Here is a 13,846-nt window from a genome sequence, read left to right on the forward strand (position 1 = left end):
TGAAATGTATAAAACCACAATGTAACACAACCACAGTGAGTACACTTGCTCAAGGTTTCTTGGGTGTGGCTGAGGGCCATGGTCCTCAAACTTGGCTGAGAATAAACCTCTTTAAATTATTTTACAGAGTTTAGCTTCTTTTTTGTTGACAAGATTGGCACCAAACATGGGGCTCACAGAACACTCAGAAACCCCAAAGGAATAACCCAGACTCAGTTGCAAGTACCAGCCTGGCCCATTTGGGCCTCCCAACTCCAAGCTTCTCCTTGGGTGGAAGTGGTAAGTCCTTCTGAGCTCTGGACCTCCCATTCTTGGTTAATTGTCCATGGTTTATTCTGAGCTGTTGGTTCTTTTCCTAAGAATTTTTTGTTTGGGATCCTAATTTTGATTTGGAGGTTCATTCTAAAGGGTCTTCTTCATTGCCTTTTCATCCCAAAATTAATCTCAATTGGCTTTTCTGCACATTTGTGAAAGAGGAAACTGAACCATCTTGTTTATAGATAAATGAGAGACTGAGTTCCTCAGATCTGAAGAAAGAGGGCATTTTACTCCTCCCAGCCAAAAGGTACCCCTGGGTGATAGGGGGCCTGAATGGAAGTTGCCTGGGACAATTCCCCATGGCACAAATGGCCCTATATGGAACCCCCCAACAAAATTAATGAATAGAAGGCTCATTCAGAAAACGCATCTAAAGGCTGATCACTCACGTTGTGAGGCCTCTCTGAGGTAGTAGACCCCTGAAGAGAGAAACTGAGACATGTGAATGTGGGAATGACTCAGTGGTGACACACTGTGGAGTCCCACACACAATGAGCACACTCTGATCCATTATACTAAATCCTAGACTACAGTTCAGTCTAGGGTTTTAAAGATGAATGGGGAACAAATCCTTTAAAAATGAGGAAAGACAAGGAGAATGGCCCCCTTCGGGCACCCCAGTTGGTTTATAGCACCTCTACTTGCAAGTATTTGTATAAATGGAAAGGATCAAAGGCATGCCAGGTTTTCTAGTACTCCAGCTGGTTATGCCCAATTTTTTTGCACAAGATTTTACTGAAGGGCAAATCGCATCAAGGAAATTCAGAGCTCAAATGGTTGATCTGTCACTATAGAATTAAAATGTCATGTCTCTCAAGCTATCTCTCTTTTCTGCCTACTCTAAACTTGCTAACTTTTTCTACTGATGTTGAGATAAACTCATTGTTTATGGTGTCATCAATTGAAGGCTACGTGGAGATTTTGCAGCCAGTTCTAGCTATTATGTAAACATTGAAAATTGAATTTAAACTGAAGAAAAAACAAAAGTAAAAGGTTTTTTAAAATCAAACTGGCATGAAAACTGCTTTACCCAAAACTTTGATCCACAGGCACAATTAAGTTACCTATCAGGGCAACTAAAGTTTAGCCATGTGAACAAGTTCCAGTTTTGTCAGAAGAAATTTGGATCCAGTTGTCTTTTACAAACTGGTGAGTTTGTATTACTATCTCATGGCTAGAATTCTGAGGTAAAATCTGTTGCAACTTTGTGTGCATGTGAGCGTATATGTTTAGATATGCTTTGTGTATGTCCATGTATTGTATTCCAGACTGGCTTATAGATAAGGGAGCACTCATAAATATGTTAAACTAACTCAAATGCTTTTCTAGTTCACATGAACTTAGTAATCTTTGGTAAATAAGCTGGGTTATTAAAAAATTATTATTGGTAAAGTAAGAATAAAAATGTTCTCAATTTGTCAGCATACATTTTTTGCCTGGGTTGTACTGGACATTTTTCTGTTCTAAAGGTGGCAGGTTTTGACACAAAGGTTATAAAACTATAAACCCAGCCAAAGACAAAATAATCTCTGTATGATTTTTGATAAATAAGCTACATTTAATATTGTTGGTCTAATCATAGTACCTAAATCTCCTGAGTTATTAACAAAAATACCTATGTGTTTAACTTTAAGGTTTTTAAATAGGTAAAAATGTAGACATGCCTAATTGAAAAAATAAGTGTCAGCAAACTGAATAAATAAAACATCAAGTAAATAGAGCACAAAAACAGAAACTTATGGTCAAAGGTTTATGAAAATATTTTGGTTTTGCTCTTTTAATCTTAGCTGCACATACAGTTTCTTCTACTGATTTCAATGTCTGTTGAAAGATACATATAAAACATGTTTTTAACTCATTCTTCCTATCATCTTATATTAACAGTACTGTTAGGCATTCAAAGCTTTCCTAGAAATTATAGTTGCAAGAGCTTAAATCAGAAACTTTAGTTTTCCTTTGGTCTTGTCCATTCTTTGTCCTACTCTTTACAAGCTAGCTGGCTATGTTTACATTATGGTGCTGTAACAAAATTTTTGCCTAGGGAAACAAATCTCCAAACTGTTAATTTTTGTACAGTAATTTATCTTAAGATAAACAAAATGGTTATTAAAATCCAAAGAGACTCTCAAAACAGTGTTACTCTTTGGAAATAACACATGTACTCTAGTTTACACCCAAGTGGGAAAATGTTTTGAGACTAGATTATTTTAAAAATACCTTAACTTTGATCTTCATGTAAGAAAAAAACATTTTACAACAGTGTGTCATTGTTTTAGGTGCTCAGAATTGGTGCTGAAGGTTTTTTTTTCAGTCTACAGTCAAGTGATATCATGTTTATGAGGCTCAGAAAACGATCCTAAAATGAAGGCCACAGAAGCAAAAGTTCTCTGACCTTGCCTTGTCCTCCTGCCTCTTGGTCCTTTTCTTCCCTGAGGCTAGCCATAGAAATCTGAATCCCTGTTCCCCAAGGCAGGTCATAAAAGCCAGAACCCCTTTTTCTGAGTTAGTCATAAAACCTAAAATTATTCTATGTAATAACTGGCCATAAAGTAATAATCTGACCTACTTTGTTTTACTATAAAACCTCCATTCCAGAAAGGGCCCTGCCCCACATCCAAAAAGAAGGAATGCACACTTGGAGAGGCCAAGTAAAATCTAGATAGAAAGGCCTTGCTGGTTCACCACTCAGCCTGCTAGCATTAGATCATACCTACACTTTTTGTCCAATCATTTCTACACAACTGTCCATATTGTGCAGACCCTAAGCATAAAAATGGACAATTTCCCCTGTATATTTGAGTGTTCATTCTGAAGACTCCCATGTATAAATTTGTAATTTGTATCATATTAATTAATCTGCCTCTGGTCAGTGAATTTTCAGCAAACCTTTATAGGAACAATGGCCTTTGCTCCTTACAGTTTGGCTACACTTTGGGGGGCCAAGGTCACTTTGATCCCTAAAATGTCAATAGATTTTGTTTGGGGATGTGCTATACAGAAATGTATTGTCAAGTATGAAATGGTGTTTAACTTTATTTGGGTTGTAGTTGTATAAATATATTATAAGTATCTGTTCCCAAACTGTATGAGATTCCTAAAATTCTAATATGCCTTCGTATATGTTATCAATAATAATTATATATCCTAAACTGTTATGTGCCACAGAAATAACCAAATCTCCTTTACGTCTTTAACCATGATTATTGTGAGACTTTTATCATCCACAAACAGTTATTTTACTTTGATTCTTTTTAGGAAAACAGTTTATAGTCAACTTAAGTCCAAGATTTGATTCTTTAAGAAAAACGTCATGGAAAGAAGTAAAATATTTTTATGACTTAAACATTACTGATTCTCTTGCTTTGTTTTCCAGAGTCATGACAAGTACTAACTAAATAGCAAGTTTACCTGATATATCCAGGATTTAAAACTATTGAATGCATGGGGCCCATCCTGTTATTCATTGCCAATGCCCTGCTACTAAAACTACAAATATCCTCCCTCTAAACCCAGGGACTATCATGGAAGAGATGGGCGTGTGGGATTTTAAGGGCCAATTCCAAGGGAAGGAATTATTTCATACCCTCCAGGTCAAAGATGGGCATACAGAAGCCTAAACAAATATTAATACTAAATGAGAAACTTCGTCCTTTTGGACCATGTGGTCCAAACATTCATCCCAATAATAAAAAATTTCCTGCTTCCCATAGACTTAGAACTTCCAGAGTATAATTGTTCTCAGTTAGGGGTTTATACAAAAGGAGATATAACAAGAAATTTAGCAGCCCCACTATAGGACAAATTACTAAAGAGACTAAACTATCATGGCACAACAAAAGTCTCTAAATTCCTTAGCATAAATGGTCAAAAATGCTTATGTTTGTTACAAGTCTGCAACTAAACCCACGAATATAGTAGCTCAACACTTATACATGAATTAATTTTATAACCTTGCCTTTGACATTTTGGTTTTTACTCCTATGTTGCCTAGAAGGTTTTAAAGAGTTGATGACTGTCCGTGCACCTTCAGTCCTGTCTGGTCTAAAATATATAGCTGGCTGGAAGCCCTTTTTGCTCTTCAGTCCTTTTGGCCATAAGGGTACCCCTGAGGGCCTGGATGGACCCAGGGAAGGTAGTTACACCACCCTGGCAATGATGGGACAAAATAAGAATCTGGTCATCGATGTTGCCTCTGGCAGATCTTGGCCAAAAGGGGGGAATTTGAACTAAAATAAAATCATAAAGACCCCCCCATCTGACTGGACCCCCTCTTGGCCACGGGGACCCCAGAAATATCCTAAAGCTCAGTTTCTGCCATGAGAAGGAGGTAAGACATGCCTCATAATGCCTCCCTTCCCCTCCTATCGATATCCTTTGTAACTCATTAACAGGCCTAAGGTTATGCAAGACAAACCTTCAGGTCCTCAAATTACTTAACAGATCACTTGAGTCTGGGTATATGCCTGGTGACTTTCTCTGATTAACAGACTCCCTTATCTTAAAGTAAAACATTCCAAGCTTTGAGACAAAGCTTCATTTCTTTGACCAGTTATAAATCAAAGATTCTTTAAACCCACCTATTATAACCTGAATGCCCCTGCTTTGAGATGTCCCACCTTTTTGGGCCAAACCAATGTATAGTTTCCATGTACTGATTTATGATTTATGTGTAATTTCTGTCTCCTTGAACATATAAAACCAAACTGTAACCTAACCACAGTGAGTCCACTTGCTCAAGGCTTCTTGGGCATGGATCTGGGCAATGGTCCTCATACTTGGCTCTGAATAAACCTCTTTAAATTATTTTACAGAGTGTGGCTTCTTTTTTCTTGACAAATCTAAGCATAAAATGGAAAATTTCCCCTGTATTTTTGGTTCTTCATTCTGAATGTATTAAATGCATACACATTAAATAAATTTATATGTCTTTTCTCCTTTTAATCAGTCTGCATTATGTCAGTGATTTTTCAGCAAACCTTTAGGAGGACAAGAGCCTTGGTTCCTACATTTTAAATTCACTTTAATTTCCAAAATTGAATATTACATGGCCATTATTAGGTCATTAAATATGAAATGTCCGATTTCAAATCAAAAGTGTAGTTTATTGTGTCTCAAACAAGAAGCAGTGCAATTAATCAAAATATGTGCCTAAACTATCAACACAGTTTTGCCATCTTAATTGTAGCTTGTTTATGACAGCAGCAAAGAAGCCTGGACAGCAAGTGGTGATGAAATTGTGAAAGGCATTTTCCACAGCTTGTTGAGATTAAATATTTTTCCCTGCCAGAAGTGGTCCAAAGCCTGGAAGAAGTGGTAGTCAGGTGCAAGGTCTGGTGAATACAGTGGATAACAGAGTTTCCAAATCCAGCTTCTGTAGTTTGAGAAGTGTTGTTTGTGTGACATGTGGTCGAGTGTTGTCTTGCAAGAGAATTGGCCTGTCTGTATTGACCAGTCTCAGCTGCTTAATTGCAAGCATCCTCATCATTGAGCCCAGTTGGTTGCAGTAGATATCCACTGTAATCAAATGACCAGGTTTCATGAAGCTGTAGTGGATAATACCAGTGCTGGACCACCAAACAGACACCATTAAGTTTTGTTGATGAATATTCAGTTTTACACTGTGTTTCAGCACTTCATCTTTATCCAACCATTGTGCTGAATGCTTGTGATTGTCAAAAAGAATCCATTTTTCATCACATGTAACAATATGGTGTAGAAATGGTTTGTCTTTATGTTGTGACAGGAAAGAAAGGCAAGTTTCAAAACAATTTCTCTTCTGACGCTAGTTTAATTCGTGGAGAACCCGTCGACCTAGCTTCTTTACCTTGCCAATTTTTTTCAAATGTGCCAATATTGTTGAAATAGTAACATCAAACTTTGCTGCTAATTCATGCGTAGGTTGAGATGGATTTGTTTCCACTATGGCTTTCTGCTCATCATTATCAACCTTGGTCTCAGGTTGCCCACATGGCTCATTTTCAAGACTAAAATCACCAGAGTGGAACTTCTCAAACCGTTGAGGTACTGTGCATTCATTAGCCACATCCTTCCCCAAAACTTCCTTGATATTTCAAGCTGTCTGTACCACATTGGTTCCACAATGGAACTCTTATTCAAAAATAACATGAAGTTTTGACTTAGTCATGATTTCACAAAAATTTATCTAAAAAGAATTTTGAAAGATAATCACAAGCCAAAACATGCATTTAAAAGATTGAAGATGTACCTTTACAATAAAAATAAAACAAGAAGTGTCAAAGTGAAATGTCAGAGATATCAATTGTCAAACTTAGTATTAATGCTTAAGGAAATCAGACATTTCATACTTAATAACCTAATATAAATGAGAAAGAAGTTCCCTAGAGCAAACAAATAAAACTTTTTGCTAATGCTCCACAGTAAAAAATCCCAGCCAAAAATTTAGATAAGTGAGTATCAGCTGGAGTCTAGTTCTGACAGGGTGATGTGAATTTAATCACAGATAAAAACAGTTTCCTTCTATTACTATTTCAGTTACTCTATACAGTTTTAAATAGAAAAGAGAGACGTATGGTATTTGTCTAATTTTTGTAAATATCACCCCAATCTCTACAAACTTTTAAAAGAAAAATGATTATTAAATTATAGTTTGTTTTAGACTATTTTGGTTAGTTTAGTACAATCTGGGAAAGCTTCTCCTTCCCCACCTCCAATACACTGTTTTGCATGGGATAATACTATACTATTGTTACATATCCTGGCTAATTAACTATGAGAGATTTTTACAGGTATGGATGGATAGTGATACATACCGAAAGCAATGGGTGAGAGAGTTAAGATTCCTGTTTTAGTTCTATAAACAGCAAGCAAATTAACTTTTGTTGAGTTATTTTCATACTGAAAATCAGAGGTTAATCACACCTTTGCAAACTGCCACATGCAGATAATCCTCCTAGAGGATATTTGGGTTAAGAACTAGAATGGCACATGGCACAAAGTTCACCATGCTATACATGTAGTCGGTACGGCCTTTTGCTCACTATTTCAATTTTAGACTCTGGATTCCTCATTAAAGACTTTGCCTTTTGCATGTTCTTCAAGAATATCTGGATTCGGGATGGAGTAGGGTGAATCTCAAGCTTCAAAAATTGCATTGTATATGTAAAGAGGATGGGGCATAAAGTAAGGTTGAGAAGTTATTAGAGCTAGGTTAAACAACCCTTCCTAGACTGTAGTAAAAAAAAAAGAGATCTGTTAATTAATGAATTACCCCTGGAGACTCAAAATGCTGACTAGCAGGACAATCTTTCTTGGCTTCCAAGTCTCACTATCTTGCTAGCACTGCAATTTCATCTGTTATATAAGTGAGATGTACCTGGAATTGTAAGTCTTAGATCTGTATATGAGATTTTATGTTATCATCATAATTAGTGTGACAGCCTTTCACTCATTGCAAATAATTCTGTTAACAATGCAAGTACATGGTACAAGCCACCACATGATAACCAGGTCCTAAATGATCAAGTAATGTAAGCAGTTCACATATTTCTAAGAAAGAACTAGAAGCATATGTGTGCTATGATCTGACAAGTATTTCATAGCAGAGAGGCATAATATGGTCTGGGAGGTACCATGAATCAGGATAAAAATCCTGTGGAGAAAATAAGAGACAAATACTTCCTGAGGAATACAATAAAAAGAGTCAGGCAATCTACTGAATCTTACAGAAAAAAATAAAAATCTGTGGATTTAGATAAAGATGTTGGGACCTTCTCTGTAGGGTGTGTACTAGAGCCTTTTCCCACTCTATGATAGCAGTTACAGTAAAGTTTCTCTGGGTAGTAAAAGGCTCCTACTCTCCAAGGAAGCATTTAAGAGGAAATCTTTAAGAAGACCTACTTCCCACAATCCCTCTGGTCTCTGACAGCAAGTCAGATATATTTTCACTCTACAAGAAAACATTTCCATTTTACAAGGGGAACATCAGAGTGCCTGTGTATCTTTCAACACAGTACAAGACATGAAGGGGAGATAAATTAATGGTTGATAAGTTTAAGGCAGGAAGCAGACAGTGGAACCCCTAGAGAAAGATGGAGATCACACTGTGGTGGACATTAGTAGAAAAGCCCATAGAGAAATTGTCTGTTCTCCTTTTAGTTATTCTTATCATATCACATACATGGCAAGAAATAATACATGATTTATCCTTTCCTCTCCCCTTTAGTGCTCCTACCATCATTTTTCTTATTATTCTTCCAAATTTTACAATGATCATCTTATCCGAAGGGTAGGTGTTCTTAGTAAATACCGGCAAGACATCTCAAGCTCATTAGAGGAATGTTGTTCTAGGTTACTAAGCAAGGAGCAAAAAGAAAAGATACACACTGCTCAAATTGATTTCAAGAGAATGGATAAGAATATACACATTAACATATATTTCATATTATAAAGATTTTTTATATGTTCTATATTATATGTTAAATCATGCTCTAAAATACAGATTTTAAACACATAGATGTTAAAATTGTATCTGCTGCTCTTAGAGTCAGGTCATACTTTATCATTTTGTTTTTAATTCTTCAGTGGCACCTTTACCAGGTACTACATAGATAATATCATGAATTTTATGTCTTTGAATGGTAAGTTTGTATTCTGAATAAGCTCCCACATATTTTTTTCTGAATAAAAATGGTTCATAGGGGAAAAAAAGAAGGGTTGGTAGGCTTAATTTTACATCAAATTTTTGGTTTACTTCGGCATTTAGGTTGGATTTAATATCTACTTGTAATGTGTTAGTAGCAAAAAGAAGGAAAATTATTTAAGATCCCACCATATTTATGGGAAAAATATCAGAGGGAAATATATTTCAGTTCTAAATCATCTTGTGTCTTTGTCAAACATGTAGTCAAAAAGGCAAACTGTAAAAATTATTTACAAAGATTGCCATTCCACTTGCAAAAAGAAGTTCCTAGTTTTTTGTTTTGTTTTGTTTTGTATCCCCAAACAAATGCAGTGGCAGAAACAGGAGCAATGTGTCACTATGCCCTTGTGCTTTATGATATTATCATCCATGAACTTTTTTTTTTTTTTTTAAGACAGAGTCTCACTCTTTTGCCCGGGCTAGAGTGAGTGCCGTGGCGTCAGCCTAGCTCACAGCAACCTCAAACTCCTGGGCTCAAGTGATCCTTCTGCCTCAGCCTCCCGAGTAGCTGGGACTACAGGCATGCGCCACCATGCCCAGCTAATTTTTTCTATATATTTTTAGTTGGCTGATTAATTTCTTTCTAATTTTAGTAGAGGCGGGGTCTCGCTCTTGCTCAGGCTGGTCTCGAACTCCTGAGCTCAAACAATCCGCCCACCTCAGCCTCCCAGAGAGCTAGGATTACAGGCGTGAGCCACCGCGCCCGGCCCATGAACTTTTTTTTTAGTATTTTATTTCTTTAAAATAAAGTCAGCTCATAAAGGCTGTTGTCTATATCCTAAAATTTAGGAGCTTCATATCCTGTGTTTGTTTTACCTATTATTATTAAGATGATGGTGTCAATTTTTTAAAATTTAAGAAACATGCCCTGTCGACTATACTGATATCCCCTAACAATGAAATATAGTCATACGAAAGTTAACTAAGATATAAACATGCAAAAGGAGAGAAGTCTCCCTGCGATCATAAAATGATGTTATTTTCTGTTCAGCAGTTCATGTTACTGCTGTTCATGCTAATTAATTAAAGGAGCTGTTGCAGTAATGTGCAAACAGGGAATCTGAGAAACTGAGAGGGCTTTTAGGTCTCCAAGTGAAGTTAAGTCAATCTGGGTGCGGGCAATCAAATGTAATGAAATCACTTGTCAGTGCTAGGCTTGCAAAAACTGTGAAGTTTGACTAGGGAGTAAAAGGATTATAATTAGATTTCCAATAGGATAATAACTAAATGGCAGAACGCAGTAAAGAGAAAATATTACTTTGTTAGCTAATGGTACTGCTGTTGGGTTTTAGTTTTTATCAGCACACTTGTAGTTGTGCTAATTTAATTTGCTTTTATCAGCAAAAATGCACTACACAAATAGCACTTGAATGTCATTTGCAAAAATCATTGATCTGAAGGTGCACTTAATGACACCCAGTATGTGTATTTTATTTTAAATGGAGATTGCTTGATAAGATGGTTGATATGCTGTCTTGCAGGCCCCCAAATGTGTTATAGGAATCTGGATGAGATGACATTGGTATATATGTTCCATTGAATCCTTCACCTCTAGAGATAGTGGCCACAGCCATAGGAGTGAGTATGTATTCATTGTTTGATCACCCAAAAACATTCAGGAGGAGTTGCTATAGTAGATAGCTAAAATATAAGGGATACTTCCATCCTTTTATAGGAAGGTGGTCTATGCATGATATCTTATCCGTTAAACAACATTCAAGGCATAAAAACATGAAATACCTAAGCTGAAAGGATATATAATACATATAAGAATCCTGGTGCATGCAGTTGTCTGCACTAAAATCTACTTACAAATTATCATAAAACTGTATATGGCTTTTTTGCTTCTAAGGGTGGCCATGCTAAATTTTTCCAAGTCTCCTTTAAATACTCTTAAGGAGATGTCACAGTGGAACTAATTGAATTTCAAAGGGAGAGCTCTAGGTGAAAGATAGATTTCTACCCAGCAGAGCTATTGACAATAGGAAGAGAAAGGACTTCACTGATGCTGGAATCCTTTTGCTGTGATGAAGATGAGTTTTGGAAATGACATCCTATTGGTATGCATGAATTTGACTCTCCCAAACAATGGTAGAAAATAATCTTCCAAGTTAAAAAAAAATGGGTAATTGAGGGACATGAAAAAGATGAAAACAGTGTCAAAATAAGTCTCAACATAACTGTAACTCACAAAAGCAAACTTATTAGGAAGAATGGGAAAATAACGGGCAAACTTACATTTCATGTTTTCCAAGCATCATATATTTTCTGAGGTTCATAGACACATACAAAAGGAATCTTTCAATTCTGAGCATCTCAAATAACAGGGAAAATGGGAATTTTTAGGCAATTATTTGACCTGATCGATTTGATGAACTATATTTAAGATTAGTTCTGATAATATTTTCAGGTACCTATTGCCCTGGCTAACATAATAAATTATTTTTGCTCAAAAATAATCTTTTTGATATTAAATTGTGATTCAACTGTCATATTAACACAAGACATTCACTATGGTTTTCTGTAAAGTAATGATGGGAGCATTATCATTTACAGTGGTCCTAAGAGAGGGGAAAATGTGGACTTCTCCATTTTTATCATATTTCTCAAGAACATTATTTAATATAATCTAAAAGGCAAAAATTCAATAAGGAATCATTAACCCACCATATTTTACCATATATAGATAATATTGACCACACATGCTAGACAATCTGATTTGTAGTTTGAAAAAAAATAATAAAAGTCAATTTCCTTCCTTTAAAATAAGTTCTATCCCAATCTCTTTAAAGGTACATCTAATTCTCTCATGTTTAGCCTGCAAAAACTAGTAGAACTTATTAAAAGTATGCTCAGTGAAAACAAATATTAAATGTGTCATTCCTTAAGTACAAGTTAATACACAAAAGCCATTCTCTGCAGACTTCAAAAAAAATCCTGGAGCTAAATGGAGAGTAAATCTACCTTTTGCTTATATCACCTAATTGACTGCTCATGAATAAGATATTGTTTGTTGCATGGAAATGAAATAACTTTAGGACAGTTCACAAGCTTGTATTTATCTCAGAGTTTGGAAAGATGTTTCTATTGTGAACTAAAGACATCGTATAAATTAAACAAACAGCAATGAATTGGAGATGCAGAATTAAAGGATAATAAAGGTAAAACTCACTAGTGGTGTATTTGGTTTACCTTCTCTAGTTCCAAAGCTGATCTTACATCCCTCTGAGTGCAGGGCACAGTCAAACTCAATGCTCCTTAAAGACTTTCTATAATTGTGTGTCACTAATTCAGAAGGGATCAAATGCTTCAGGCTATTCATTGCTACCATAGCTCTTGTATGTGATGGTAACCTCAAATACCAGGACAACTAGTGGGACTTTTCTTAATTAATTTAGCTGTGGTGAATTGATTGAACAAACATTGAATTCCATTCAAATTGACCTTTCTCACATAGACACAGCCTTTAAGCTGAGAGAAGAAAGCAGGCAAGCAAAAAAGGGGATAAGAAACTGCAAATGAGCTAAGCGTGCATGCTTTCACCCTAACGTAGTTAATTCATTAGTTAGGTTTACCCAGCTGCAGCAGAATCAGGTATTATCAGAAGATCCATAAGCTCTGACATTCCTGGTTTTGTAAAGATGATTTGTAAAACTACATGAATGGGAGTTTCTAAATTTTCTGAATCTGCCACATAAAATGATGACCCTCAGGTGAACCCAAATTGATCTTTTGGTCACATCTAGTTCTGTTGCCTTCATCTAGATCCAGTCCTCACACAGCAGAAAGTCACTCATTAAACCTCCAGCAAGCAACATATCCATGGTTGTCTTTGTTTTTCAAAGTTAGGAAATAGTTTCTTCATACATATGTGTTTTTTTTCTTTTTTATTAAAATGAGACATTTTATTACAATCAATGTGAAAATAAATATAATCTGCATATAAAGGGCTAGAAATATATACTAAGATCACACTGGAAAATTTCCACGGGTCAAATTAAATTTTAATTTTTAGGTGCTTTCGCACTCCAGGGAGACTCTATATTGATTTGTTTCAGCTGTTTTCTTACTAGTAAATATTTTAAAGATTTTAAAGTATCTAAGCATTTATGGGAATCCTATAAATCATGAATTACAAGTCATGTTCTTATTTCCATATTTAGGTGGTTTCTAGTATTAACATCAAAATTTAAAGGTTGATAAAAAATCTTGTCTAGAACACCTTTAAAATATTGAGAGGTTACAAATTATTGTACCTGTGGCTTTTACAGACAGTAGTGAAGTTAAAAAAAAACTCATGGAATTATACACTTATTTATGCATTTTTAGAATTTGTCTAACACATAAATGTTTATCCTTTTAACAGCTAAACATAATTTGCTCACATTGTATATGTAAAGTTATTAGTCCCTAAGTATCCTTACTGTTATTGGGTTTTTAAAAGACATGTCAAGTATATGCTTTTTCTCAAAAAACACTGCAAATTGTTTCTTCTGTCATAAAGTAAGAAGAGTTAAAACTTACTTATATTACTTATGAAGAATATCAATATAGGAGCTCACCCCCTACCCCACCCCCAGGGTCACATTTAAGTATGTGCTTACTATACCTTGCATTGCAGCGCTATCATGAGGAGTCCCATTGTTTTCTATTTCAGTATCTGGAATTCCAGTATCTGAAAGAAGTGACAGTCAAGATTAGGGTACACTTCTGTATTTCCTGATTCCATTTAAAGGGAAAACTCCAGTAAGCAGGTACTTTGCTCTTGTAGATAGCACAAGATCTTGGGAGGTGTTTTTGTTTTTGTATGTCTATTTGTTTTTAATGGTAGGAGGGAGGATTATAAAG

General features: G+C 35.7%; 1 protein-coding gene across 1 annotated transcript in view; it reads right to left on the minus strand.

Moving 5' to 3' along the window:
- DACH2 (dachshund family transcription factor 2) overlaps window positions 1–13,846 on the minus strand; it is a 907,491-nt gene that overhangs the window by 9,372 nt on the left and 884,273 nt on the right. Inside the window, exon 10 of the mRNA XM_012647131.1 lies at window positions 13,608–13,679. Coding sequence (XP_012502585.1) covers window positions 13,608–13,679 — 72 coding nt within the window. The remainder of the gene's footprint in view (window positions 1–13,607; window positions 13,680–13,846) is intronic.

This window comes from Propithecus coquereli, unplaced genomic scaffold, assembly GCF_000956105.1.
Source record: "Propithecus coquereli isolate 6110/MARCELLA unplaced genomic scaffold, Pcoq_1.0 Scaffold257, whole genome shotgun sequence".
In the NCBI taxonomy this organism is placed as follows: domain Eukaryota; kingdom Metazoa; phylum Chordata; class Mammalia; order Primates; family Indriidae; genus Propithecus; species Propithecus coquereli.